The following is a 14,614-nucleotide window of genomic DNA, read 5'->3' on the forward strand; positions in this document are numbered from 1 at the left end:
AGTACTGACGCGAAGGTAAATTTGCTTCTTCATTAGGTTATTAATTTTCCACCACTGGTTGTTGAGGCGAGCAACATCGTGTGTACCTCAGTTGGTTCCACTTTTAATTACCGAGGACAGCAAACAGACTTGTAGTAGTTAATTCACTATATCTGCTCTCCGAGACAACAACTGTCATCATAAATACACCGCCGAGCAGTAAAAGTCTCTATCTTGCTGTTTGTGAAACAAACGACGCAGGACGTTTTCGAAACCTGGACAGGGTAGCTGTGGACATTCTATATCCGCACAGCACTGACGTTATACACTGAGTGATTCGTGGTTGTAATTTAGCAGCACACGAAGTTCCGTCGCCAGCAAGGCTTTTATCGTAATTGCCAAGTAATAGTCCCGTCACGAGACAGAATGGTGGGCCCAGTCCAAACTGCAGAATTTCAGCATACGATAGAACGAATATATGATACAGTGTTGTTCTCTACGTATTGGTAGATTACAGAAATTATCTTCAGTGATAACTGTAGCTATTCGTGTTTCATTCAGAATATTACACATATCTAACACCGTCGTCTTTCGTAAGTTTAGATACTCTGACATTTATAGTCATCATAGTAGAGGAATAGTAATTTGCACAAAAGAGTACCGTAGCGTTTTGACAGTAATATAAATTATCAATTGTCTTTACCAACAGAAAAAGAAAGCACGGACTGGAAGATCTCGGGATTTAGCGGTCATCAACAGGGATGAGTTACGTGTTGCCCACGAATTCCTCGCACCCGTTATTCCTTTGAGAGGACAAATAGATATTAAAGCTTTGTGGTTTTACTGTCAGAAAAGTGGATAGTTTTCATTCATTGTTATGCTTATATAATCGACATAATTTTGATCTCAGTCTCAAGTGGACTCTGCAAGTTTTCAAGGATACGCAAAAGAAACGCAAATCTACTGGAGAAAACAGATTGAAATGAGGACAACCACAGCCAAATTGTGCATGTGTTCTACTCAGGCTGTGAAAGTCATTTATTGAAAGTGAAACTATTTTTTAAATCATTGTAATATACAGGAAGAACAAGTATAGGCAACTCACACAGTTCGTCGTCAAAGCAATAAAAATAAATAACTCGTTGTAAAGCGGTGGTCCAAGTTAAAATGATTGGGAGCGAAAAGCAACCGTCTAAGGAGAAGGTTGCTTTCGAGCCCCAGTCATTTTAACTTGTACCACCGCTTTACAGCGAGTTACTTACTTTTATTGCTTTGACGATGAACGATGGGACCTGGCTAAAACTGTTTGTTCTGTATACTACAACGAGTTAAAAGATAATATCACCTGATAACGCACTTTAAGAAGCGAAACCGATCGTTATCTTTCTGTGAAGAATTTTAACAACCTGAGCGGAAAACTTATAATTCAACGTGCAAAGATCAAGCAAATGTATGTTTTCTGTTAAGGGATGATGCCTTTCTCCCTTACCACGAACTTTTTCCTCCATGTAATAAAGAAGATTTGGAAAGTACGAGTTGAATAAATTGTCAATATGTTTTTTATGATATTTTGTGCATACGTTTATGATAAATACGTAAAAAATAATGGTATAAAATCAGTCCCTCATTCACGCAAATGCAACGTGAACCAAATCCCTGGTTGTCAAATAGCGAGGATCGGCAACATTTGGAGAAAGAAACGAGGTTGAGAAAGAACTAAACTTCAGATTTCCTGCTGTTCAACATTGCGCAACGTGATGCGATATTTTGTTATTTTAGGCACACTGTGGACACGAAAAGTTTTTAATCAGACGACGCCGTTCTGTGACGTGGCGTTTACGTTACGCCACAGGCTCCGCCCCAAATAGCTGCCACAGCAAGTGATACTGATCATATTATGCTATTCTCCACCATCATAATGTTTTGTTGAGTCCCTGATCTGTATTAATTCTGCCCTGTTGCAAGCTCTTGAAGTTCAGTTGCTTCTTATCGCACGGATTCAGTGTGATGAGTGTTGCATTTATTTCTTATCACATTTTGTGTGCAGTTTTTGCATCAATCTGAGAGTGTGTGACAATTATCCAGAACCAAGTTAGAAATCGTGCTGTATATCTAATTCACGTCATTTTATATAATATCGCCAAGTCTATGATGTAAAGTGAAACATTCACTTTAAGAAGCATTTGTGATGAAAAGGTGAATTTTAAATGACAGAGGGAGTACTTGAGAGTGGAATGAGAGCTGTAACTGACCGCTCTGTTTCCTGTCCAAATCGTCATAGCGCTTTGACCACGGATGGTATGCAGTTTATTCCACGGGGACTGCGTACCCTTATTGTCCTTACTACGAACAGGAGCCACAGGGTCGAGTTGGTAAGCGTTGCACTGTAACTCCAATCAGACTGTTTTCGCAGGAATGTGTGTGAATTTCTACGCGACCGAACTGCTGAGGTCAATCGCCATTTCGTTGGAAAAGATAGCACGCCGAACGATCGTATTATACAGTGCGAGACGTTGAACGGTTGAGACTGTGACATGTGTCATTAAATACACAAAATGTAAACCATCTAAAAGAAAACATTTTTTATTTTAAACTGATGAGTCATCTCTAGCAAGCCTGTATGAACCGACAAGGGCCACATAAGAAGCAATATAGAACTGCCGCCACTGGTTATGCTAGTGTGTACAGGATGCGAAAAAATAATTCTGCAAATTACGAAAGTCAAATAAAGTAGAGGCCTCGAACTGCGATTTCTTTTTTCCCCTCACGATTTTAAATCGTTACAATAGCCTGTAAATTTTTAATGTCCTTTCTTACGGGGAGATTTTAAGAACAGTAATGGTTCAAAATTTGCTTCTTCAACATTCAAATGGAGCGCGCACCTGTTGTGAGATGATCATCGTTAATTATTAGTTCTCTCACAATTTGAAAAAGCTGACAAAAAATATCCACGAGACTTTTTCCACTATCTTCACAGGTCTCAGAATACAGACAACATAACGTACGTAGATCACTGGTACAGCACCGATTTTTTTCTGTTAAGTTAGAAGAACGGTGGCTTCCTCCCTCGCTTTTCGAATACACGTCGTTTGCTTAGTGCACTCTGCCTGCGTTTGAAGTTTATGAAGCTAGAGTACTCCCGATATATACGATGAACTCGAATTCCGCTGACAGAATTTCAGACGTTGTTCGGGGATATTTTCTGAGTGTTTTCGTACGAGAAACCCGTGATCTCCAGTGGCTGGTTACAGAGTATTTGCATTTCGTTTGATATGTAACCGTCCATTATTTTTTATAGTTGTATTGCACTGAAAATATTTTCACAACGGTGCAAATCTCTACGGCGCGAGTTTTGTACCTTTTTGTTTTCAAAACAAACTCATTCCATTCACTGCACGTCCTCGATGTTCAGTTATGTCTCTGGGTTTTTTTTTCTTCTGGTAGTGTTTATTGCACGTAAAACAGCGCTACACAGCAATATTGATAAGCTTACTGCTGAGAAGACAGCCGATAGGCATCTGCTGTATGGAAGAGCGGCAGAACGACACTACGCTGTTTCCTTTGCGACGGTAAACACATCACAGTACTTTTTCGCGTTCAAATATTCGCCTACAATAAGCTCGATCTTTCCGTGTTAGAATGGATAGCATTAGACGTGGGAGGTATGCTTTATCACTGTTTCAACATGCATTTGCACGGAAACAAAATGCAGTTGCGTAATAAATGGAAGAAATGATAATTAAGTTTGTTACGAACCGCAAGAGACCACAGGTATAATATAAAAAACTGATCAGAAAATATCCCTGGTGAATCTCCGAAATTCTGTCAATGGAATTCGAATTCGCCCGGGAATTACAAAAAGCGTGTGGAAGCAGGACGCCAGAGACGTGGATTCAAAGGCAAACAAGCATCTTCCAACATCATCGAGGTCTTTCAGATGTTTACTTTCAGATGCTACCCGACGACGTCGACTGACTGCTACCGCCAATGCTTGAGGAAGTCGAAAAGAAGACAACAACTCGAAAAGAGTAACATTTAATATCAGCCGTTAAGTGCTAATTCTAACACAGCAGTTTATAAGTTTTAAGATAAGTGAAAGACAGCTGTATACCACTATTTCAAATATTTTCTTCTGGATAGGTTAAACATTCACTAAGAATTTCTTGAACGTTAAAACCATGACTGCACCTGATTGTAAACTTTTTGTCAAAACTTAAAATGTATTTACATTAGCTACAGGCCCATTTCAGCTTTTACGGCACCTTCAAGTAATGTTTTCAAGTGTATAACAAGTATGCTTATATGAGAATTTTTCCGCAATAAGTACATAAATTTTAGTTTTATAATTCCAAAAGACCTTTTATCTTCCTTCAATATAACACTTATTTACGTTACTAATGCTTTCCACCTTTTATTTTTAAACATCTTCAATGGTTTTATTCTGGAAAATATAGTTTTGATTTCGTTTGTACTTACAGATTCGAAACAGTCCACACCGTACTTGTTAGCCGTAAAAATGTCAGTTACAATTATTCGTCTGCCTTAGCAAAATCTGCGTTTACTGTCACTGTAGTCGAAGTGCGTCCTCTAACCAATGTCCAGTTGAGATGAAGTGTCGATTATGGCATGATAGACGTGTAATTGTAACATTTTATTCATGTGAAAGGTATTGCGTGAACCGTATCGGATCTACAAATATAAATACCAGACATTTATTTTCCGGGATAAATCGAATGAAGATGCCTCTAACATGGTAGGCGAAACTGGTCTGAAACCCAAATAGATATTACATTGGTGCAATGAAACGTCGTTTTGAAGTATAAAAGTAATACTTCAAATAGTTAACCGACTTTTTCACAGTATGCTAAATTGAAAAAGTGGTCCGTGCAGATTTGTTCTAGACGCACATGTTCATGAAAAAACTCACTTGACAATGGCTTAAAAGCCGAAACGGGCCTGTAGTGAATTTACATACATTTTTAATTTTGATAAAAATTGTGCAGCACGGAGGAATCACGATTCCAACGTAAAACAAACTGGTAATTCACTTCACTGCGAACTATCGGAATGTCGTCGTAGTATATGATTGTGTTGATCCTGCGAAGTTGGTGTGGTAGTGCAATTTTTGTTGAAAAGGTGCTGACATTACAGTTGAGAATTCGTAAAGTAGTGAACGGCGTCACCGTGAGTGGTACTAGTGCGGTGCAGTGGAAGAGCGCCGTGAGTTACGACGCGAGGTCGGGCAGATCGCGACCCGCCGTTACCTCAGGGCACGAGGGCGCAGCGCCGGCGGCGGCGGCGGGCGCGGGTCTGTCTGCCGAGAGCCGCGTGCGGTCCGTGGGGACGGGGCTCGGGCTGTCGCGCGGGATCGCACTGGGAGACGCACGGCGGCGTCCGCGGAGGCGGCGGGGGAGGCGGAGACGGCGGCGCCGGCGACCGAGAGAGAGTGTGTCGGGCGGGGGCAGTGTCTGTACGGTGCACGTGGCGGCGGTCCAGCTGCGCGCGTGCTGGCCGGTCGGGGGCGTCGCGCGCACTGGCGCGGCCACCGCCGCCGCCGCCTCCGCCTCCGCCGCCGCCGGCGTCCGCCGCCCGGGACGCTGCGCCCGCGCCGCGCTCCAGTTGGTGCCCCCGGCCGGCGCAGGGCGGCGTTGCGGTGCACGCCTCGACGCAGCAGCGCCGCCCCGCGACCGACTGCGCCGATCGATAGCTCGTAGTCGGGGGCGGCGCTCAACCGGGCTGACGTGACGCGACGCGGGCACTTGCCGGGCGCACCGCCAGGTGTTTCCGCGCCCCAAGTATTGCTGACCCACAGCTGTTGCTCGAACCCATTATACCACATTTCCAACATTTTTGTCGGGTTTGTTTTGTACGAACATCGCAACATGTGTGATGGAAAAAGCTACTTCAACTCGATTCTTACTGTGGACTGATGTCAAAGTGACGTGTCTTCCATAAAACTTAATATAACACGAAACTCGATAGCAGTCGACAAATGAAGAACTTCAGAGACAGCATACCAGATCTCGCCGATTTCGTGCTATAACTTGCGTGCTCTGACAGCATCCCATATCGAGACAATGGCATATTTAAGATATATGCCACGAGATTCGCTCTTGGTATGATTTGTTGCAATTAAATGTCCATTAACACTAGCAGTAAAAGCCTCCAGGACATGCCAAGATGAAAGACACTATTGTCAAAATTTGTATATTGTTAACAGTGACGAAGTATTTAGACATGTGCAGTTACAAAAATGGTTCAAATGGCTCGGAGCACTATGAGACTTAACATCTGAGGTCATCGGTCCCCTAGAACTTAGAACTACTTAAACCTAATTAACCTAAGGACATCACACACATCCATGCCCGAGGCAGGATTCGAACCTGCGATCGTAGCGGTCGCGTGGTTCCAGACTGAAGCGCCTAGAACCGCTCGGCCACACTGGTCGGCGTGCAGTTACAGCTTCGAAAGAAGTAGGATCGGCACTTGCTAGGTTCAAATATTTTTGTGTACATCTTCATGTTCGTAAAAGTATCTGTCACTTTGCTGTTAATGTAACAGAAATGTGTTCTGCAACATTCGATGCTATTTACATACACTCCTGGAAATTGAAATAAGAACACCGTGAATTCATTGTCCCAGGAAGGGGAAACTTTATTGACACATTCCTGGGGTCAGATACATCACATGATCACACTGACAGAACCACAGGCACATAGACACAGGCAACAGAGCATGCACAATGTCGGCACTAGTACAGTGTATATCCACCTTTCGCAGCAATGCAGGCTGCTATTCTCCCATGGAGACGATCGTAGAGATGCTGGATGTAGTCCTGTGGAACGGCTTGCCATGCCATTTCCACCTGGCGCCTCAGTTGGACCAGCGTTCGTGCTGGACGTGCAGACCGTGTGAGACGACGCTTCATCCAGTCCCAAACATGCTCAATGGGGGACAGATCCGGAGATCTTGCTGGCCAGGGTAGTTGACTTACACCTTCTAGAGCACGTTGGGTGGCACGGGATACATGCGGACGTGCATTGTCCTGTTGGAACAGCAAGTTCCCTTGCCGGTCTAGGAATGGTAGAACGATGGGTTCGATGACGGTTTGGATGTACCGTGCACTATTCAGTGTCCCCTCGACGATCACCAGTGGTGTACGGCCAGTGTAGGAGATCGCTCCCCACACCATGATGCCGGGTGTTGGCCCTGTGTGCCTCGGTCGTATGCAGTCCTGATTGTGGCCCCCACCTGCACGGCGCCAAACACGCATACGACCATCATTGGCACCAAGGCAGAAGCGACTCTCATCGCTGAAGACGACACGTCTCCATTCGGCCCTCCATTCACGCACGTCGCGACACCACTGGAGGCGGGCTGCACGATGTTGGGGCGTGAGCGGAAGACGGCCTAACGGTGTGCGGGACCGTAGCCCAGCTTCATGGAGACGGTTGCGAATGGTCCTCGCCGATACCCCAGGAGCAACAGTGTCCCTAATTTGCTGGGAAGTGGCGGTGCGGTCCCCTACGGCACTGCGTAGGATCCTACGGTCTTGGCGTGCATCCGTGCGTCGGTGCGGTCCGGTCCTAGGTCGACGGGCACGTGCACCTTCCGCCGACCACTGGCGACAACATCGATGTACTGTGGAGACCTCACGCCCCACGTGTTGAGCAATTCGGCGGTACGTCCACCCGGCCTCCCGCATGCCCACTATACGCCCTCGCTCAAAGTCCGTCAACTGCACATACGGTTCACGTCCACGCCGTCGCGGCATGCTACCAGTGTTAAGGACTGCGATGGAGCTCCGTATGCCACGGCAAACTGGCTGACACTGACGGCGGCGGTGCACAAATGCTGCGCAGCTAGCGCCATTCGACGGCCAACACCGCGGTTCCTGGTGTGTCCGCTGTGCCGTGCGTGTGATCATTGCTTGTACAGCCCTCTCGCAGTGTCCGGAGCAAGTATGGTGGGTCTGACACACCGGTGTCAATGTGTTCTTTTTTCCATTTCCAGGAGTGTATAAGAGCACTCTCTCTCAGGGGTGATTACGTCGCTTCGGTCTCTCACTCTTTTAGAGAGTGTGGTTAGCCGGAATTTGAAAGTACTGCTGAAATTGCAGTCAATGGAAAGTCTCCATATCAGTCGACATATGTGCTACATCATTTTGACGTGATTCTCCGGTAAGAATCAGATGAAACTAGCTGCCCCCCGTGGTGACCCGCAGTGCACTCAACAACAGGGAGTGGCTGTGTTTATGCTTGGCGACAGGGCCGCAGTGAGCCGATGGCGAGATTGGCCACTGCCAAGTGCGCAGGCACAAAGGAACCCCAAAACTGAGCAAAATATAAAAAAGGAAAAAGAAACAGAAAGCAGAGAAAAAGTCTTTGTATCTGCCTGTGACTCTAAACACAGACTGTTGTCACAGTAACTTTTCCACATTACCGTTTCGTCCAAGTATTACCATAAAGAGATAGCTTCTACCAAACTGACGTCTATTTCAGACATTCTTTATGTGACAAAAGTACGCTTGGTCCGCACAGGTGCCGCCTAGCAGAAATGATGTCTTACACTCGCTTTATGCTCGCCAGTAGATCTGTGACGTCATCTCGGACTTCAACGTCTCCAAGTGCTAGGAGACTCCACTCGCCTGTCTCCGCTGCTGCCCATGTAGGCTAACTGAAAAATCGTAATTGAGTCTGTTGTTGGGTACAAGTGGACTATTATAGCCTAGAAAGGAGAGCGAGTATACGAATTTCAACTATAGCCAAGGCTTGCTGTGTTGTCACTACTTACATAACTACTGGGAATGATGATTATTATTTACCAATATATAGACCGATCATTAGCATGTTTTGAAGAGCGTTGTATATTTAAATAAGAATACAGGCTTTTTGTCCGCACGAACTCTGTATGTTTTTCATTATATAGCATCGAATTTTTGTAAACTCCGCTTTTCCTCCTACAGAGTAAATTTTCAGTTGCTTCCAATGTGTCAATTTTATTCTCCAGGTCTCTCGAAACGCTACTTCGTTAGATCCTATGAGTCGGTCTCTTTCGCCCTGTCAGGGCTACACTACAATAGTAATATTGTGCACTCAACTTCCATGTTAGGTCACGACTTCACACTCCTGCACGCTTTACTAAGGGGCACGAGTCGACGAGTAGGAAGCGACCACGCTAACACTGTACTCAGTCTCGACATACTACAGGAGGAGTGAAGTAAGTCAGTAAAGGACTGACGTAACACTGGTGCCTTAATTTCTAAAGTATGCAACCCTCAACATTGAGGTCGCACTCGCTCCGTTACTGATTCTTGCCACCTACACAGCTCACCCATGTTCAACGAAAGAGCTGTACGAGGGACATTCAGTAAGTGCAACACCTTTTTTCTTAGCCACTTCCGGTTCAACCCTTGTAGTTTCATGAGGTTCCTATAGGAGGCAGCGCTAAACGTAGTCTTCAAAATGACGTCTGTCAAGGAGGTGTGTTCCAGACAGAAAGCTGTCATTGAGTTTCTTGTGGAATAAAGCCAGAGCATCGCACACATTCATAACTATTTGCAGAATGTTAACAGTGACGTGGCAGGGAACAAAAGCACGGAGGGTCGTTGGGCGAGGCGTCTGTCATAATCACAACAAAGTCGTGCAGCTGAACGCAAGCAGCTGAGACGCCTGCATTGTTGGAACCTGCGGATACTCTCATTCGAAATGATCGACGGATCATAACCGAACATCTCTCTGCTCAACTGGACGTCTCTGTTGATAGCGCTGACACATTCGTACACCAGTTCGGGTACTCACAGGGCTCTTCGCGGCCGAACAGAAGACTATAAAGAGTAACGAAGATCCACCTGTGAGGAATTACTTGCGCGTTACGAGGCTCATCGTGACAACGTTCTGTCAACATCGACACAGGCGATGAAACATGGGTTCTTCACTTCGAACGGGACACAAAACGGCAACCCATGAAGTTACATCAACACACCTCTCCTCCGAAAAAAATGTTCAAGCCACATCCTCAATCGGTAAAGTCATGGCAATAGTATTCTGGGTCTGCTAGTAGTAGGGATATGAGGCTCTTACCCCAAAATTGATCAATTAATTACTCCACTGTCACTCACACCCATTCTCACCCCCACCTCTGGTGCCAACATGTATTTCCCTCAGCCAGCATGTGGATCCCCACCGCATCCTCCTCTTCCCATCCCTCTCCCCCACCGACTCTATTGGTCACAATTTCGAATTTTCGCTGTACAGTTCAAAAAATGGCTCTGAGCACTATGGGACTCAACTGCTGAGGTCATTAGTCCCCCAGAACTTAGAACTAGTTAAACCTAACTAACCCAAGGACATCACAAACATCCATGCCCGAGGCAGGATTCGAACCTGCGACCGTAGCGGTCCTGCGGTTCCAGACTGCAGCGCCTTTAACCGCACGGCCACTTCGGCCGGCTGTACAGTTCAACTGTCAATTCAGAGGACATAATTGCTGATGAAAATTGTTTATAAAATGGGAATAGGTGATAGAAATAAAAAAACTCAGAGGATCGGAAATCGGTGAATTATGCTTTACAGAGGATACAATTTGCATTCCATAGAAAAGGGAAACTCTTCAGTAGAATGAAAAATCAGTCCAAGTTGCAAATTTTTACTTTTTATTCATTTAATGAATAGTTTTGGGCCAAGACCTAGTTTCAAATCATCATACAGCGTAGAAAACCAAATTACACTCATGTGTAATACAGTTATTACCAAATTTTTATGCGTATACCAAAGATACAGAACATATCTTTCAAACCTTACACATAGTCGAAAATGGCATTTCCAAAGTTATCAAAAATTTCTGCGGACATTTACAGTGCATACTGATAACTGGCAGCTTATTCCTTCCTCTGTCATAAAGAAACCTCGAAAAGGGGGCGCCATATCAGGATATAGGAAACCTTCTTTATTTACTAAAATGTTTTCCAATCATCAAGAATACAACAACTCATACAATAACCATACAAATCCACAATAAAATTAATACTTTTTAAAATATTTACCAAACACAGGCAAATTCTTAAAATCACTGACCATTAATACATAGCAGCGCCACATTGTTGTTGACTTGTACAGTTATTGTACGAATTGTTGTATTTTTGATGGTTGGAGAATATTATAATAAATAAAAAAGGTTTTCTATAACACCATAGGGCGCCCCCTTACCGAGTTTTCCTTACGACAGTGGAAGGAGTAAACCGCCAGTTACCTCTGTGTGCCGTACATGTTCATTGCACATTTTTGACATGTTTCTAAATGCCATTTTTGACTGCGTTACGTAAGTTTTGAAATGATAGTTCAGTATCTTTGGCTTAAAAATTTGTGATGACTGTATTATACATCATGTAATGACCTGTAGAATGATTTGAAAATGGGTCTCTGTCCAAACTATTCATTGGAAGAATAAAATGTACAAGTTTGCAGCTCCGAATGGTTTTTTCGTTCTACTGATCATCAGAAGTTCTTGACCCAAGCCACTCCAGCATGATGGAAGCTCGTAGGGACTCTCTTGTTTAACATCCAGTCATGTATACTGTGATCACAAGGTCATTAAGACACTCCGTGGTGTGCTGCCAGGCATGACTGCACTAGTGGTGTGCCTGGCTTCATCCCTTTCCCACATCAGGTAGCAGCCAACTTCCTTGATGTTGGGGGCTGGGTCTGCCTCGAACTGGCTGCATTCATGACACCTGCCACAAATGCCGCGCCTCACCTACATTGCTGGTCCCACCTGTCCCTGCCTTCTGCTCTGTTCCAGGGCTTGGCACGAAAGGGCGGTGAACACTCCGCATCACACATCCTCGTAACTCTCCAGCAGCCTCAGATGACACACGCCGCACCACGAACGCTGCTTGGCTAGGTGTCCGGCGGGCCACGAAGTGACCACCCACTAGCAGCCCCCACTCCTCAGTTTCCACGCCAAAGGGGGATAGCAGCTAGCAACTAAAGAGGGAAAATGGCAGATGATTATCTACATCTACATTTATACTCCTCAAGCCACCCAATGGTGTGTGGCGGAGGGCACTTTATGTCCCACTGCCATTACCTCCCTTTCCTGTTCCAGTCGCGTATGGTTCGCGGGAAGAACGACTGCCAGAAAGCCTCAGTGCGCGCTCGAATCTCCCTAATTTATGATGTACGATGCCATTCTCCAGGTGATGGTGGGGATCTGACACGAACAATAAACTTTATTTTAGAACCTTAGCGTATTTCTTCTACAACTGTGACCTAATGAAAACAACAACATATACACTATGCCATCAAAAGTATCCGGACACCGAGAAAAACATACTTTTTCATAGTAGCTGCATTGTGCTGCCACCTACTGTCAGGTACTTCATATCAGCGACCACAGTAGTCATTAGACATCGTGAGTAAACAGAATGGGGCGCTCCACGGAACTCAGGGGCTTCGAACGTATTACTTGTGTCGTACGTCTGTACGCGATATTTCCACACTCCTAAACATCCCTGGGTCCACTGTTTCCCATGTGATAGTGAAGTCGAAACGTGAAGGGACATGTACAACACAAAAGCGTACAGGTCGACCTCATCTGTTGACTGACAGAGTCCGCCGATAATTGAAGACGGTCGTAATGTGTAATAGGCAGACATCTATCAAGACCATCACACAGGAATTCCAAAACTGCATCAGAATCCACTGCAAGTACTATGACAGTTTGGCGGGAGGTGAGAAAACTTGGATTTCATGGTCGAGCGGCTGCTCATAAGCCACACATCACGCCGGTAAATGCCAAACGACGCCTCGCTTGGTGTAAGAAGCGTAAAAATTGGACGACTGAACAGTGGAGAACGTTGTATGGAGTGACAAATGACGATGCACAATGTGGCGATCCGATGGCAGGGTGTGGGTATGGCGAATGCCCGGTGAAAGTCATCTGCCAGCGTGTGTAGTGCCAACAGTAACATTCGGAGGCGGTAGTGTTATGGTGTGGTGTTCTTTTTCATGGAGAGGGCTTTCACCCCTTGTTCTTTTACTTGGCACTATCACAGCACAGGCCTGCATTGATGTTTTAAGCATCTTCTTGCTTCCCACTTTTGAACATCAATTCGGGGATGGCGATCGAGCACCTGTTCATAATGCACGGCCTGTGGCGGAGTTGTTACACGACAATAACATCCCTGTAATGGACTGGCCTGCACGCGGTCCTGACCTGAATCCTATAGAACACATTTGGGATGTTCTGGAACGCCGACTTCGTGCCAGGACTCACCGACCGACATCGATATCTCTCCTAAGGGCAGCAGCGCTTGAAGAATCGGCTGCCATTCCCCAAGAAACCTTCCAGCATCTGATTGAACGTATGCCTGCGAGAGTGGAAGCTGTCATTAAGACCAAGGGCGGGCCAACACCATATTGAATTCCAGCATTACCGATGGAGAACGCCACGAACTTGTAAGGCATTTTTAGTCCGTATATTTTTGATCACATGGTGTATTTCAAGGGAGTTCCTTGCTATTTGTTACAGAATGAACAAAAGGGTATTTCTCTAAAGATAGCAGATGCATCTGATTTTACGTCTACTTGCCAGGAAACAGAAGATCGTTCCGTAGGCCTCTATCTGGCTGGCTCTGAGCATCATGGGACTTAACATCTGTGGTCATCAGTCCCCTTTAACTTAGGACTACTTAAAACTAACTAACCTAAGGACATCACACACATCCATGCCCGAGGCAGAATTCGAACCTGCGACCGTAGCAGTTGCGCGGTTCCGGACTGCGCGCCTAGAACCGCTAGACCACCGTGGCCGGCAGGCCTCTATCTGTTGCTCAGAATTTTTTTTTCCCACGCGGCGGCCACCTGCACCAAGCCTGCCTTAAGAAGGAAAAGAAGGCGAGATTAACATCATCCTCCCACAGCTGTACCCTGACTAACAAAAACATGAATTTTGAGGGATGCAGCTGACGTCAGAAGTGTCGTGCTATCTGTTTACCTCAGAATGAACAGAGAGTATATTTCTAAGGCTAGCAACTGTGTCAATTTTCCAGTTGCTTGCCAGCAAACAAAAGATCTTTGTCTCAGAATTTTTTCTTCCTCAGAGCTGTGTTCTGTTCCTAAAACACCTGCACAATCCTGATTAAAGAAAAAGAAGGCAAGTTATAACTTGCTGGTATGGCATTCTGAGCTCCTACTGGTCCTCTGCAAAATAGAGGGTGGAGTCTCATGGTATATAAAGCTGAACCTCCACCATAATCATCATCGATTCCCGCTCACGCCGCGGAGAGTTACGCATAAGCTGATTGTCGCTGTTGCTACTCGAGATGTCGGGACGCGGAAGGGGACGCAAAGCTGCTGCCTTGGCGGAGTTGCTGCTCACGCTAGCAGGACCAGCCGGGAAGCAGAAGAGGAAGACTGCAGCGCAGTGCTTTCGCTGCCAAAAGCTTGGCCACGTCGCTAAGCTCTGCAGCGGAGCAGTCGCGTGTTTGAAGTGTGCGCAAGCACACGACACACGCGACTGCAAGAAGCAGAAGGACGCCCCATGTACCTGCGCCAACTGCGGCGGCGCACACGCGGCCAACGCCCGCTCCTGCGCCTACAGAAGAAACTGGCGCGGACCGGAGAAGAAGACGCAG

General features: G+C 45.8%; 1 protein-coding gene across 1 annotated transcript in view; it reads right to left on the reverse strand.

The window, feature by feature from the left end:
* The window catches only part of LOC124585186 (serine/arginine repetitive matrix protein 3-like), a 58,977-nt gene extending 53,150 nt beyond the window's left edge, over positions 1 to 5,827 (reverse strand). The window contains exon 1 of the mRNA XM_047131381.1: positions 5,244 to 5,827. Coding sequence (XP_046987337.1) covers positions 5,244 to 5,827 — 584 coding nt within the window. The remainder of the gene's footprint in view (positions 1 to 5,243) is intronic.
* Positions 5,828 to 14,614: the final 8,787 nt, after the last annotated feature.

Source organism: Schistocerca americana, chromosome 1 (genome assembly GCF_021461395.2).
Source record: "Schistocerca americana isolate TAMUIC-IGC-003095 chromosome 1, iqSchAmer2.1, whole genome shotgun sequence".
Classification (NCBI taxonomy): domain Eukaryota; kingdom Metazoa; phylum Arthropoda; class Insecta; order Orthoptera; family Acrididae; genus Schistocerca; species Schistocerca americana.